We start from the raw sequence: 13804 nt of genomic DNA, 5'->3' as shown, positions 1-13804 counted from the left end.
TCTAACTAGAGGGCACGTTTCTATAGGGAAAGAATGTGACTGTTTTAAGAGAAATTTTATAGAGGAATTTTCAGCAGAGCTTGGTATACTGAAGGCACTGAGGACGATGAAAATATTTATGTCTGTATTTTCTATAAAGCCACCTGCTCTCTCCAGAGAATTTGCCATCCCTAGCCAAAGCCAATACCTAGAGCCAACATAAGGCCACCAGGTGCCTCCATGTCAGCATTTATGTGCTGTGCCTGGGCCAACACTATTCTGATACCGGGAGTGCTGGCTCTTTCTCCAGTCTCCTCGGACCATGTGACTCTTCCCCAGAATTTTTGAGGGTTCTGTGAGAATCTAACACACACAAAATAAACTTGTGTTGAATTACTAGTTTCTAGAGGTACTGGCAGAATTCAGGTCACAAGCACAGGATAAAGGTGCAGCATCCATTTGTAAAGTTTGGGTTTCTCTTCACTTGGAAGGGCATGCCTGTGCACACGGCTGGCTGACGGGCCGCAGGCAGAGCTGCCTCTTCTCCAGAAGCAGCTCCCAGGGGCTCAGGAAGAGGCCACGGTCTGAGGAAGCAAACACCACCAGGAATAGCATAAAGCTGGGAAAAGCTGCAGACGATGAACTGAGGCTTCCTTCTACTTCAAGGATTTTTATTCCTTTCACAGAAGCACTCTGGTCCCTGGATTTATGGTAGACAAAGCTCAAGGCTGATGATAATACAGCTGAGTTGCACGTCAGAGTCTTCAGCCATAAAGGTACCCAACACACAGCGAATGCCCTGCCCTGCCCACACCACCCTCCATAGAGCGCAAACACTCCAAGCCAGGAAGTCAAGGGACGTGACGTCCCGGCCCTGCACAGCTTCTCATCAGTAGTAGTAGTAAGTGTAGAACTTAACCTCTTTGCAATTCCATTTTCTCATCTGTAAAGGCATTAATATCTAGTGTGTCTACTGCACATGGCTATTATGGGATTACAGAAAAATGAAGGAGGTCAAAATAGTTTGAAAATTCAGTGTGGTCCAGATGAGAGGTGCTATTAGCAGGGGTGCAAGGACTCGGGAAGTGTCTGCTGATAGACTGAAGCAAGCCTGAGCAAAGAAGCCCCTTGGTTTTCTTCCCTAAAGGTAAAACCTGATTCTAATTTGCAAACCCATGTGCCTAGCCTAGACTTGGGAGGCTATTTCATCTCCCTTCCTGCCTTCAGCTGAAACAGGGTCTTTAAAGATCCCAGGCCCTGTCCCCAAGCTGTTATTTGATTACTCTTACCCTGAGGAAAACTTTCTTTGTTAAAATCACAACACAAAGAGAACTGACCTGCTCCCAGGTGAAGCGCACAGATGATGGCACCACCACCAGCAGCGGCCACTCCTTCCGGTAGAAGGCGGCGATACAGATGGCCTGGACAGTCTTCCCCAGGCCCATGTCATCAGCGAGTAGCAGGCGGCCTCCTTTTGCTATGGCAAAACTGAAAGCAGACAAGGTAAGGGCAGTGACACAACTCAAGTCCCAGGGACACGAGTTACCTGCCATCACACCACCACGTACCAAGCGGTACACATGGCCCGGTGTGAGCTACCATGCCAGCCAACATGGGCCCTGCTCACAAGAAGAGGCCTGCTCCCCAAAGAGGAAAGAGCAGGAGCCAATTAGTGGGCAGAAGAATAATAATTTTAAAAAGAGCAAAATAGGGAAAGTGTGAAATGGTGGCCAAACGGTAGACAGAAGCTCTAGAAGATAATTAGGTCATGGAAGCCAAGGGAGGAAGTTTATAATAAGGGAGTCACCTTCAGCCCAGTGCAGGTGAAGCCCAGGGGGATGTGAAAGGTAGAGAGTGGGAACGGTCTCTAATGAAGGGCAAGGAGAGGAGCAATTGTTTACGTGAGAGACCTGCCTAGAAGGGGAGGAAAGAAAGGAGATGATGGGGTCAAAATACAGCTTTCTGAAGATCAGAGAGGATGTCGTGTGCTAAGGGCAAAGGGAAGGAGGCAGCAAGGATAGAAAGTTCTGGAGAGGAGGAGGAGGAGGATGGCCAGAGGAAAGGGTGGGGCAGGCGTTTGTCTGAGAGGGCGCAGCTCTCGCAGCCAAGGTTCTCACTAGCAGGCAGCCTCCAGGGTCCCACGGCCTCCACTGCGACAACTCTTGCTCACAATTGGTGAGTGAGGGCACATTCCATTCCTCTGGAGCCCGACTGGCCTGGGTGGGAATCCCCACCCTACCACTTAGACGCTGTACAACTTGTACAAGTCAACTAAGCTCGCGCCTTGGCTGTAGGTGGAAATCACAGGACCCACCCCAGAGACTGTCACAGGATTCAAGAAATTCATATGGGAAGCGCTTAAATCATGCTTGACGTCATCGTGTCAGTGCCAGGGGGAATGTTCCTCTTACTATTACTCCTATTACTCCACAAAAAGGAGGAAAATAACCGAGATGCAAACAGTAAAAATGTCTTGCTCAAGTCACCTGATGACTCAGTGAAAAGCTAAAAGGATCCTGAGTGCCAGACGTGTGGTCTCCTGTTCCAAACACCAGCCCTCTTTCATCTGAATTCCTGAAAAACCGATCATTTGCTCAGACACTGGAGAAGCCAGGCAACTGGCTCTTTTTTGTTCCTTTTCACACAGTAAAGACAGAGAATGTAACCTCTTCTCATCAGCAGCTGGAATGGCTGACAAGAATGCGAGGCTGCATGTGACTTTTCTGAATTGCCTGGAAACAGCATTTCTCTCCTTGAAAGGCCAGCGTTCGACAAAGGTGGGAAATGGAGTAGCAGATCTGTGGGTGGCGTGTGGCCAGCACGCCCGGGCTCCCAGCGTGCTGTGTCACGGCACTTCTCTGTCCTCCCAGCAGCCACAACAGCCCACCCAGTGAGAGGGGTCATCCCTTCCAGCAGCCCTCAGGCTGTGGCCACCGAATTCCCTCAGTGGAAAGGCAGGGTGCCAGCTCACCTCTCTGAACAGGCCCAGCCTCCTCTAGGCACACCTGCCTCAGTTAAATCTTTTGGACATTTCCGAGATCAACCCACGACTCAGACAGACGCAGAGAGGGCAAGTGTGAAAAGACTTATTTTTTTTACCTCCCTTTCTGATTTACGAAACGGATACCCAAGGCAGACAGGGAGCACCCAACCCAGAGGGCCTCCTGTTTTGGCCTCTTCAGCACAACAGTTTATAACACGGTTTAGTCCATCTGGTCATTCTCAAAGCAGAATGGACCCTTGAATTTCACGGTCTTTCCTTTTTTCCCTGCCCTGAGGTAGGTTGCCCAGCTGAGGAAACAAATGACAAAAGTAAGAACAAAGAAAACACTGGGATGATAGAGAAACAATCACACAGCTCAATGCCATCCTCTACAGGGTGGTTTGGCTTAACAGAAGAAACAATGCACTCATCATTAGAAAGCACGATTTCAGCCCCAGTTCCACTTTTGCGAGCTGAGTGTCCTTAGGCACACGGCCGTCTTTCCGAACCTCGACTCACTCGTCTGTTGAGAGAGACCATTTACTTAGTTATTAGCAGAAGCTGATGTATATCGAAAAGATTTTGCTCTGTAAGTTTAAGGGAGTTTTTGATTGTAGTTCTTACATATGAAAACAAACAAACAAACAAACAAATGTGGAACTGATAGCCCTCTTCAGAGAATAAAAGATAAAATCTAGATTTAATTAGAAAGTGTCGAAGAAGAAAGAGTATAAGCACCACTAGCACTTTCAGAGCCACAGAGAAAAGGCTGGAAACTGCCGGCCATGCTCCATTCTCACGCACACGGCCCTGGGAAGCCTCGCACACAGGGCCCCTCAGTGGAGACAGGATTAGCCGGAACGGCCGGCACACACCCACGGGCCCAAGGATCTCTGCCGGAGCCATGAAGAACTTGACACTCCAGGCAGGATGGACAAGCTCTCGCTCAGCATTAATGAAGGGGCCAGATGAAGAGAGAGCAAAAGAGAAAACCACCCTGAGCCCGAGTAAAAGGAGGCCCAAAGGGCATCACAACAGATGAAGGACTGAAATGGCAAAGTGTATTACTATGAGGGAAGCCAGAAGGAAAGGAAAAAAGGGTACGGGCAGGGCTGGGGCCGTGGGACTGCAGGAAGGTGTGACTGTGCCCAAACCACACACAGAAGAAAACCCTGTCCGAGACAGTGGCCAAGCTTTAACCAAAACACCACAGCAGGCTGCGTGCAAGCAGGCTGTCTTCACTTGTCAGTGCCATTGACCATTTAGTTCCTTCCCTTGCTCAGGACTCTTCTCCAAACACACCACCTAGTAACAGATCCAGCTTTTATTATTTTTTCTGGATGGACTATCACAACCCTCTCTTTCTTCTTCTCGATCTCCCATATTTTCACCAGAAAGCAAATTCAAACCTGTGATTTTGCTTCTCCCAAGAAACTGGAAAAAAGGACAGGTCAGCACATGGGTTTATCTTTTTTCTTTCTATGACAAGAGCACCCTGACTTTCTGTTGGAAAACTACCACCTCCCACTCTCAGTTCAGGTAATTAGTGTGGGGCAGGCCTACCTCTTGCTCAGGGGTAGCCTATTACCCGGGTTCACCAACAGGACCTCCAAGACCCCAGGCCCCAGTGACTGGCTGGTTCCAGCGTCAGCACCAGATTTCACACATTTCAGTGGTGGACCCATAGGAAAGGCGTGCTTCCACTGGGCTGCTGAGCTGATGGGCACAAGCCAGAAACCCCTGGCAACCACAGCCGCCACACTTGAGGAGCGTCTGGCTGAGAACAAAGCAAACCAAGAAGAGAGGAGAGCTGAGAGATGGACAGAGTCCTGATGAGCGCTTTTAGAGACCCTGGGTTTTCTATTGCATGCCCCCTGAGAAATCTCTTTCCTTAAGCTAGTGTGAGTTGTGTTTCTGCACACCGGCAATACGGTCCTGATTAAAGCATGGAATTTGAAATCAATGGTTACAATCAGGCTTTGGAAACTGCACAGCTGGCTGTTTAATGTCTAGATGCTTCTAGACGCCTGTGAAAGATAAGGATTCATAACAGAATTCTTATCTGAACCCAGCTGATGGTGAGTGACGAACTCTGAGCAAGTGGAGGATCGAGAACTTACTTGACTCCAACTCTCTGAAAGGGCAGCAGACTAGACACGAGTTTGGGGTCCACTCTGGAGAGGTCTGCCTCAGGGATGTCTGCCGTGGGACGGAGAGACGTCTTTTCCATCTGAGAAGCGAAAGCCAGGGTCAGTGTCTTGGGCAGAGGACTCAGCTGAACTTGTGGAAGGCAGCGTGCCCTTTCAACTGGGAAGGAGAACAGAGGCATGTGAATTGGAGTGTTGTGTCCAAGAGATCTCGTGAAAAGAGAAGGGGCTTCAACATACAAAGTTCAATGGCTGAAATTCTGCTTCTTCTCAAAAAAGAAACTGGAGAGAACATCAGGGTCTGACAGATGTATCCCGGAGAACTAGTTTTCCCTCTCTATTCCTTAATTTCTGCAAATAAGAGGGCAATCAGTAATACAAAATTGATTTTCTACACTATACAAACACCGGACAGAACTATGAAGTGTTTTCATCCCCTATCTTTTTTTAACCTACAGTAATTTAAAAAATCATCCTAGTATGCCCATTCCAATAAATAAGGACCAATATTCATAAAAACAAACAAAAAATATCAGCCCAGAAAAAGCAAGACTTAGAATGAATAAATTTTGTTTCCATTGTCCTTGTTTTATTTTGGTTTCGATGTTTGAGAGGTCAGAGAACTCTAAGTTACCTGCTGGTAACAGGCAAGGAAGCACTGTGCTCTGTACAGAGAAGCCGTTAGGTGTTTCCGAGAAAGACAAGGATGGATGGTAGTGCTATTTACAAACAAAGGGGAGAGTCCAGGCAAAGGCCACACATAGTGTAACAATGCATGTGGCCCTGCACACTTCTGACTCTTTCCATAAAAGAATAATGATTTCCCCTTGAGAGGTGAGATTTACAGTAGTGAATTCAGTGGTGAAGCAGCTAGAAAATCCATTAGTCTGGAGGTGACCTGCTAGCTCCCTACTTATCCTCTAAAGCAGGTGTTGGCAAGTGAAAGGCTGTGGGACAAATCGGCCTAAGGCCTGTTGCTGTAAATACTTTTACTGGAACACAGTTGTACCAATTTGTTTATGGTCTACGGCTACTTTCATGCTACAATGGTGAAGTCGTATAGTTGAGACAAAGACTGCATGGCCCAGAAAGCCTAGAAGATATACTGTCTAGCCCTCTACAAAAAAGTTTACCACCCCCTGCTAAGCTCAAAGTCTAAACTATTGCTAAAAGTGACCATAACTCTGACTCTTTCCATTAAAGTTTATATGTAGGGGTCTTTACTTTCCCCTCAAGTGTGCTGGTTCCAGACCTCTGTCTAATGGATGGGGAAATCTCTTCCTCTAGTCAGAGGCCATTAACCCAAGTGGGAAAAAGAAATTACCTGATATCTCCATGGAAATGAAAGCAAATTCATTTCATTGATTTTGCTCTTTGAAAGAACTTAGCCTTAGCTGATATTAAAATTAAAGAGGGGGAATAATAACTTATTCAATCAAGAAACAGAAAAAGAATAACCCAGAGATACAAATAAAACATACACTTGGGGGGAGGGGCAGGGAAAAACAAGTTAAAAAAATGACCAAGTTAGAGAAAAAGATGCTAGACCTAGAGATTGGTAGAATTACCATTAAACTACTAATCACAGCCTGCAGTCATATGGGATGTAGCTTTCTACATGTTCCTCCTTTTTAGTATTGTCCTTTGAAAAATCTAATTAGAAGAGTGAGCATTGTTTACAGATCCTCAATTGCTCTTTATCCTTTATATTTTCAGGAGTACCCTGGGAGAATCACAGTAACCCATCGAGGGGACAATTATCCTCAGGAAAGAAAAAACTGGGTATGTTTCATTTCTACCCAATATTATTTGAAATTGTAAGGTTGTTAGTTCTCTATTCCATATGGTCATGTTTTTTTCCTTCATATCTTCACAAGGTATTACAAAAGCCTTTTGCCACACCATCAACTGGCTACCACTGCAAACACCAGTGTGCAAATGGAGGGCTGAGCCATCTACTGGTCCCTTAAATTGCTTTGTATTTTCAATCCATTTAAATCCATTTCCGTCCTTCACTAAATATGTACCAGCTATTTCTGGAAATAGTCTGCAAGAACAAAATCACCAGGATAAGGAATTAGGTAAGGCTGACAGCTTTAATATAAAAGAAGACTGTCCATATTGACGCAGAAATACATTTTATGCCTCCAAATTAAATGTGAGCGTGCTGATTTCTGCACACTTCAGGAGACTGCACACTCTATGTGCTTTCAGAAACCATTTTCATTTTAATCCTACTGATCTTCAGAACTCACCTCATGAAAACTAAGAAATGGCTGATAATCCAGCTGGTGTGAAATGTGGTGCTTTATAAGCATTATGTTCTTTCAGCCACTTAAGAGGAAAAAAATAAACCGGTCTCCTGTTTCCTACCAACTGTCTCCAAAATCCTATGCTGCTAGGTCAGCCGACTGGCTGTGTTTCTGAGAAAGCCCCCGTTCGCTGTCAGTGACTAGGGCTACTGTCCTTTCCCCAAGGTGGGAGCTGACAGGAATGTGCTGCCTGGCTCCTGAGTCATCTAGAAGTCTTTTCTGTGAAACGACTCCTGGACAGACCACCACTGATCCACGCAGCAGAGCAGAGACATGCATGTTTCCAAATAGCAGCTGACGAGATGAAATCACTGAGGGCGAGGCAGAACGCTTCTGGATGTGACAGTCAGGGGAAAACAAAAGGCCTTATGCCAGTTTCACTACGGGGAAAGGCCTCAAGTCACTTACAAAAGAGAGAGAGGGAAAGCTCTTAAGAGTACCCTGATCTGGAGAAAACAATTGCCACCACATCATCAATGAGCATTGGTGATATACTCAGAAGGTCTTATTGTCATTTTTAATTAGGCACGTTATAGGCACATATTCACTAGCTCAGGGTCAATAACCTAGTTTCACACACGAGGAACCAGCCCAAGGGATGAGGAGAGGTACAAAGCTCCCGTTTACCATCTGCGAATGGTGGAATCAGCTAAACCGGAACTGCGGTATCCCGCGATGCCCGGTCTCCTTGGCTGCTTAGTTCGTGCATTTGACTTCTAAATTCCCAAATGGGTCACATTACAAACTCAAAATCGCAATTTCAGTCTGATTTTTGTCACTGACTTTATCGTGACCCTGGGATGCTCCTAATAAGGAAAAAAATGGTTTCCTTTCTCTGGGTCCAAGCTTTTCCCGATTTATGAGCTTGGGGGAGAATCAGTCTTCTCTTCCACAAGACATTATAATCACAAGACAGCATGTAGAAAAGCTATCTGAACCCTAAAATTGAGAATTCTTAACTCCAGATCCATGGTATAATTAATACCCAACGCAAAATTTTAAGTGTGGCCATTATGCGTATTTTTCTGGATGAAGACTCCATCATTTTCATCAGATATTTCGAGGAGCCTATGGCCCACAAAAGAGCTGGAATCGTTATATAACCATGAGTTACGGTTTTTCAATATTACATTCATTTGCTAATGCTGTATCCTGCTTTTAGTCATTCCATGGAAGTCAAGTCTTTATAACTAACATATTTACATGTCCTTCTGCGGTCGAAAGACAAGGGGACGAGAGAGAAAAATTCACTCCTTATCACTCATCAAAAATTCAGCTTTGGCCAAATAGTTCCCCCTGAATCACAAGTTCCGAATAGCAGCAGCCATGGAGTCTCAGATCAACGTCAGCCATCCTTTCTGCCTCAGCTAGTGTTTCCTAACACCAAGTATCCTATTGTAGCCAAACTTAACCTTGAGTTTGCAACAAGTCTTTCCTCAAGGAATTAAAAGCTCTTCCCTTATATGTAACTTCTGGTAGTAGGGCAGATATGGATTCAAGAGCCCTTTCTTTCTAAAGGGACAAATGGGACCAGAATGCTGAATCATCTACCTGATATTGCATAGTATGTCACATAAGGAGACAAAGGAAACACACCCAGCTGTCCCTCCTCCTCACAGCCCTAGCCTGGTGGGCAAGAGGGCCAGTGATACTGAGCTCCCCGGCTGGATCATGTCTCTCCTGGCCTGACTGGTCCCACCACTGCCGGGGAGGCCCAGGGGGTCAAGTGGGAGGAACATCAGCTGTGTCAGCTGCATAGGCACAGCAGAGCCATGACAGCTTGGCAGGCAGGTGACAGACTGGATCCTAGGACAGGCGAGGCTCTGACCATGTCCGCCTTTGTCAGGCACATTAGAATGTATTGCGCCACCCAAGCAGGGCACAGAGAAGAAAACTGAGGAGCCCACACTGGCTCCTCCTTCTTGTCGTTTTATCTGTACACGTATCCCTTCCCTTGGTCGGTCTCCAAAGTGCTCACTAAAAGCTTTCGCACCCTGGCCTAGGCTTTCGCCTCTGGTTGATCGTCTGGTTCTAGAAGTAAATTGAGAGGCTCTTCTTAGAGGGAGTCTAAGCAGATTCCTACTGAGCAGTGCTAGCTCACCTCTGATCCACAAAGTCTCTGTACCCTCACTTCTAATACTTCTGTGATGGGTGGGAGGTTTCATGGCCTCAAGAATCTGACTGGTACCGCTTCTCCCTGATGGAAGAAGAGGCCCTGTGGCCACCTGGGCTGTTGTAAAACCACCATCTCAGCAGACAGGCATGCAGCTGCCTGAGAGCACCTCTGCCTTTACTCGTCCTGCACACAGCATGGGACGTTACCACAAGGCAGGGAGGAGGAGGTTCTTTTAAAATACATCCAACTTAAGGCAGGTAATTAAAGCTTCCCGATAGCGTGATCTAAAACAAGCAAGGTGGGCATCTCACTTAGTTTATTGTGGTCTTCCAAGAGAAAGTTCCACTTCCTGGTCTTGACATCTGCAATGAGAAGAAACAAACAAGCAAACATGATACTCTGCCCTTTTGCTACAGCCGCACACCGAGTCTTCCCTGGTTTCATAAACCTCCAGTGAGCTCGAGGGACATGGCTGGTCCTGTGCCTGGCACTGGGGATACAAAAATTGAGGGTACCTACCATTGAGTTTTTCACAGAATTCAGGAGGAAAGACAAACGGTCATGGCGACAACACTGGGTTGTAAGGGCGGTGACAAACTGTGCTTTGGGGATATGCGACGGGAGATGGCCCAGCAGGTCAGAAATGCCCTGAATGTCTGAGATCGGGGTAACAATTGTAGCTTACACTTATTCGATGCTTCCTTTAAGCCAGGCATGATGCCAGGAGATTCACACACACCTTCTTCTCACTATGCTCTAAGCTGGGCGCTACTTCCAGCTCCATTTTACACATGGGAAATAAGCTGCACGTGGTCGGAACGGTCACACAGCCTACGTCAAAATCCCAGTTTTGCCACTTCCTAGATGTGTGTGACCTTGGGCAAGTTGCCTAACTTCTCTCTGCCTCAGTTCTCACATCTGAAAAATGAAGATATTAAAGCCTCTGCCTCACAGGGACCTTGTGAAGATTACAGGAAATTTAAATATAAAATGCTTATAAAAGTGTGCCTGGGACAGTGAGCACTCGAAATAAAGCAATTTAAATTATGACTATTGTTATTATTATTGTGAGGCCATCTGGTTGGTATCGTATAGCATAAACTACACACAAAATTAACTAAAGGGTAAGCATCTCACTACCCAACAATGGCTAATTACCTAAGAAAGGTTACCCTCCCTACCAATCTACCTTCTGAGAAAATCAAGACAACTTCAACTTGACAAATGCTTTCTGAACAGCAAAACTTAATTCTTCTCTGTATGACCACTGGAAAGCATGGTGATCAGGGAAAAAGCATTATGGACATAGTGGGTCAGATTCCAGAGAAAAGCAAGGTAGCCTAGGTGTAATCTGACAGAAAGTCCCAAAGCTGACAGACTCCTCTTACTGTGGGAAGAGGGCAGGAGACTCTTCCTGACAATAGCTTGATCCTGACACTGGCCGAGCAGCAAAGGGGAAAGTCTGCAAATAGGAGTGACGGCAAAAACCCCAATTGTGGGTTTGGATGTCTGGGTGTGGGCAGGACTGGGTGTCGCTATTTCAGCTGTGCACATTCCCAGAACAGCAGGCTGTGTCAGGAGTGTGATTTCAAAGGTCACACTTTTCAGAAGACTCAGGTCATCTGAGATTGCCTGTTAAGGGCCACCCCAAGCTGAAGCCGAACTTCAGAAGGGGGCAGGAGAGGCAAAGAATCCTGGCCCTTGTGTGAGCAGCTGTCTCCATGACTCAGGTTGAGCCTAGCACATCTCATCGAAACCCTGCTCACTGGCCTGCTCTTACCAGTTAAAACTCTGTCCATCTAAAGGATAAAAATGTAACAGGCAGAACCGTCTTCCTCCTGAAGGAGCCCCAAGCCCTTCAATGAAAGCTCACCAAGCAAGTAATTCTACAGAGGTTTCTTCCACGACGTTGCCTGAACATGTTTCAAAGGCAAGAGGTGTTAAGGGTTTGCTTTCTACTTGTCAAGGGAAAGGCTACAACCATTCCAAGAATGGGAATATTAATCCATAAAAGCCACACTGTTGTGTAAGACAACATGGCCCAAGCTAAAAATGAAACCTGGGAATTCAGAATTCTAAAACTGACTTCTGCACCTTATTCCAACAGGGCAGCTTTTGAAGAACCTTCCCCAAAATAAAACAAAATTGCTTAGCTTTGGGCAGTGGTTGTCAATCCTGGCTGATTATGAGACTCACTGAAAGATTTTAAAAATACCACTGCCTAGGCCCACCTTAAACCAATTAACTTGGTATCTCTGAGGGGGGAGGCAGGCATCATATATACTCCGGGGAAGGGCCCAGCAGTCTATGTTACCAAGCCCTCCACGTGGTTCTGGAGCATGTTCAAGTTTGAGAGCTGTAGCCTTAGTCCACACAAAGGCTTTTATTTTTATTTTTAGGGAAAGCATCTGTCCTTTAAGCTTTGCTAAGGACAAAACATAAACAGGTAGATTTAAATGGCTGAAGCCGAAATTTACCTACTTTTACCAAGAAGACACTGACCAGTTGACTGGGGAAACTGTGGGGTCTTCTCTTTGGGAGACCCGTAAGGACAAGACAGGCCCCACTATGTGTCCCCGACCTGGCACAATGTAGGTATCACAGTTCTACAATAAGAGGAGCAGACCCAGGAGGTTCTACCAAGAAAAGTCATTTCTGAGTATTGAAAGAGAGAGAAAAACACCCTACTCTGACATCATACACCACTACGCATCCTGGGAATCAGGCAGAGGCCAGTAACTTGCCGTAATGTCTGGAATCCGTCTGTTTAAACAGTGTGACCAGCTCTTCTGAATAGTCGATGTCGGCTTCGAAGCGGGCCCGGGAAATGAGCACACACTGCCCTTTGACAAACCTAAGGGAGGAGGCTGAAGGCAGGCTGGTCTGCGCCACACTGCTGGCCCCTTCCAAAGGCTGCAGGGAGACTGTGCGGAGGCGCTGGGCTGCTCTCACTGCCAAAGAAGAAGAGGAGGACAGAAGTGACAAGGTGGGTGACTTCCACGTGCCCTGGGACACACAGGCAGGCCGAGGAGGCAGGGCCAGGGGCAAGGGGCATTCTGTCCGGCAGGTGGGCAAGAAAAGGCACGGCTGGACTGGCAAGGTTTGCAAGTGCTTTAATTGGGGTTTTGGGAATTTCAATATTTGTTCAACATAACTCTTCTGCTCCTTAAGTTTTCAAATTAAAACACTCAGAAGTCAGAAACTAAAAAGAGGAATAGGGATCTCACCAGAAGGAGTCAATTTATTAGATAATTTCTGCTGCTGTGTCAGAGAAGCCACTTAGCGTCAACCCACCAGAAATCACCCATTTAATCCTATTTCCAGGCCACTTCTCTGCTTGGAGAACAAGGGAAAGAGACAAAGGACTGTCAGGCCACAGGAGCACAGTTTTGTACCTTATTTTACCTATTACTGATATATTTTACAGGTTAATAAATTTGACTACATAAAACTAAACTGTCAAAAAACACAAACTGAACTGAAAGGGAAAAATACTGAATAAAGATAATTGCAAGAAAGGTAAACAGAACTCAAACTTAATAAATACCAAGACCACAAAAGATAAATAGAGATGTCTCTATCAAGAGAGGCGGGAAATGGCTATTAAACATTTGAAGAAATGTTCAACTCTACAAATCATCAGAGAAATAAAAAGACATTTTTTTACTTATCAAACTTAAAAGATGACAAAAATAGTTATCTGTATTGCTAGTTGGGAACAAAACCTTTTGGAAAACAACGTGGTAATATATAGCAAGAGCCGCAAAAAGTGATCATAATGACTCAATTTCTAAGAATCTCTCCCAACTAACAATCAAAAATACAAAATTTATGGATAAAGGTGTTTCTTACAGCTTTAATGCGGAAAAAACTGGGAGCAAATTAAAACAGACAAAAAGAACCTGAAACTACTATAAAATAATAATGTCAACTGTAATTGACAAATTGAAAAAAAAGATACAATAAAATAGAAGAAAATGATTTAAGCAATTTATGACACATTCATACAATGGAATATCCTATAGCCATTGTTTTTAGGAAGAAATTTTGGAAAAGGCAAAAATACAAAAAAACAGTGTTAAATTCAACAATATGAAATCATTTTTTTAGAGGTCAAAGTGGTCCAATAATGGACACCCACATTTTCGTCACTCAGAATTAACTGTTAACATTTACCATTAAAATAAAAACGCAATGCTGGAATACTATGTGAAAAAGGCAAGATAAAAATTGCATTACATATATAAAATTTTGTATATTTTAATGC

The 13804-nt window shown here is 45.3% G+C and overlaps 1 protein-coding gene across 3 annotated transcripts in view; it reads right to left on the bottom strand.

Moving 5' to 3' along the window:
- SMARCAL1 (SNF2 related chromatin remodeling annealing helicase 1) overlaps positions 1-13804 on the bottom strand; it is a 50386-nt gene that overhangs the window by 31500 nt on the left and 5082 nt on the right. For all 3 annotated transcript variants that reach the window (XM_081052217.1, XM_081052215.1, XM_081052216.1), the window contains exons 4-7: positions 12282-12488; positions 9849-9899; positions 5083-5269; positions 1317-1467 (exon numbers count right to left, since the gene is read on the bottom strand). In XM_081052217.1, coding sequence (XP_080908343.1) covers positions 1317-1467; positions 5083-5269; positions 9849-9899; positions 12282-12488 — 596 coding nt within the window. The remainder of the gene's footprint in view (positions 1-1316; positions 1468-5082; positions 5270-9848; positions 9900-12281; positions 12489-13804) is intronic.

Source organism: Rhinolophus hipposideros, assembly GCF_964194185.1.
Source record: "Rhinolophus hipposideros genome assembly, chromosome: 6".
Classification (NCBI taxonomy): Eukaryota; Metazoa; Chordata; class Mammalia; order Chiroptera; family Rhinolophidae; genus Rhinolophus; species Rhinolophus hipposideros.
This window is presented reverse-complemented; position numbering and strand designations above follow the sequence as displayed.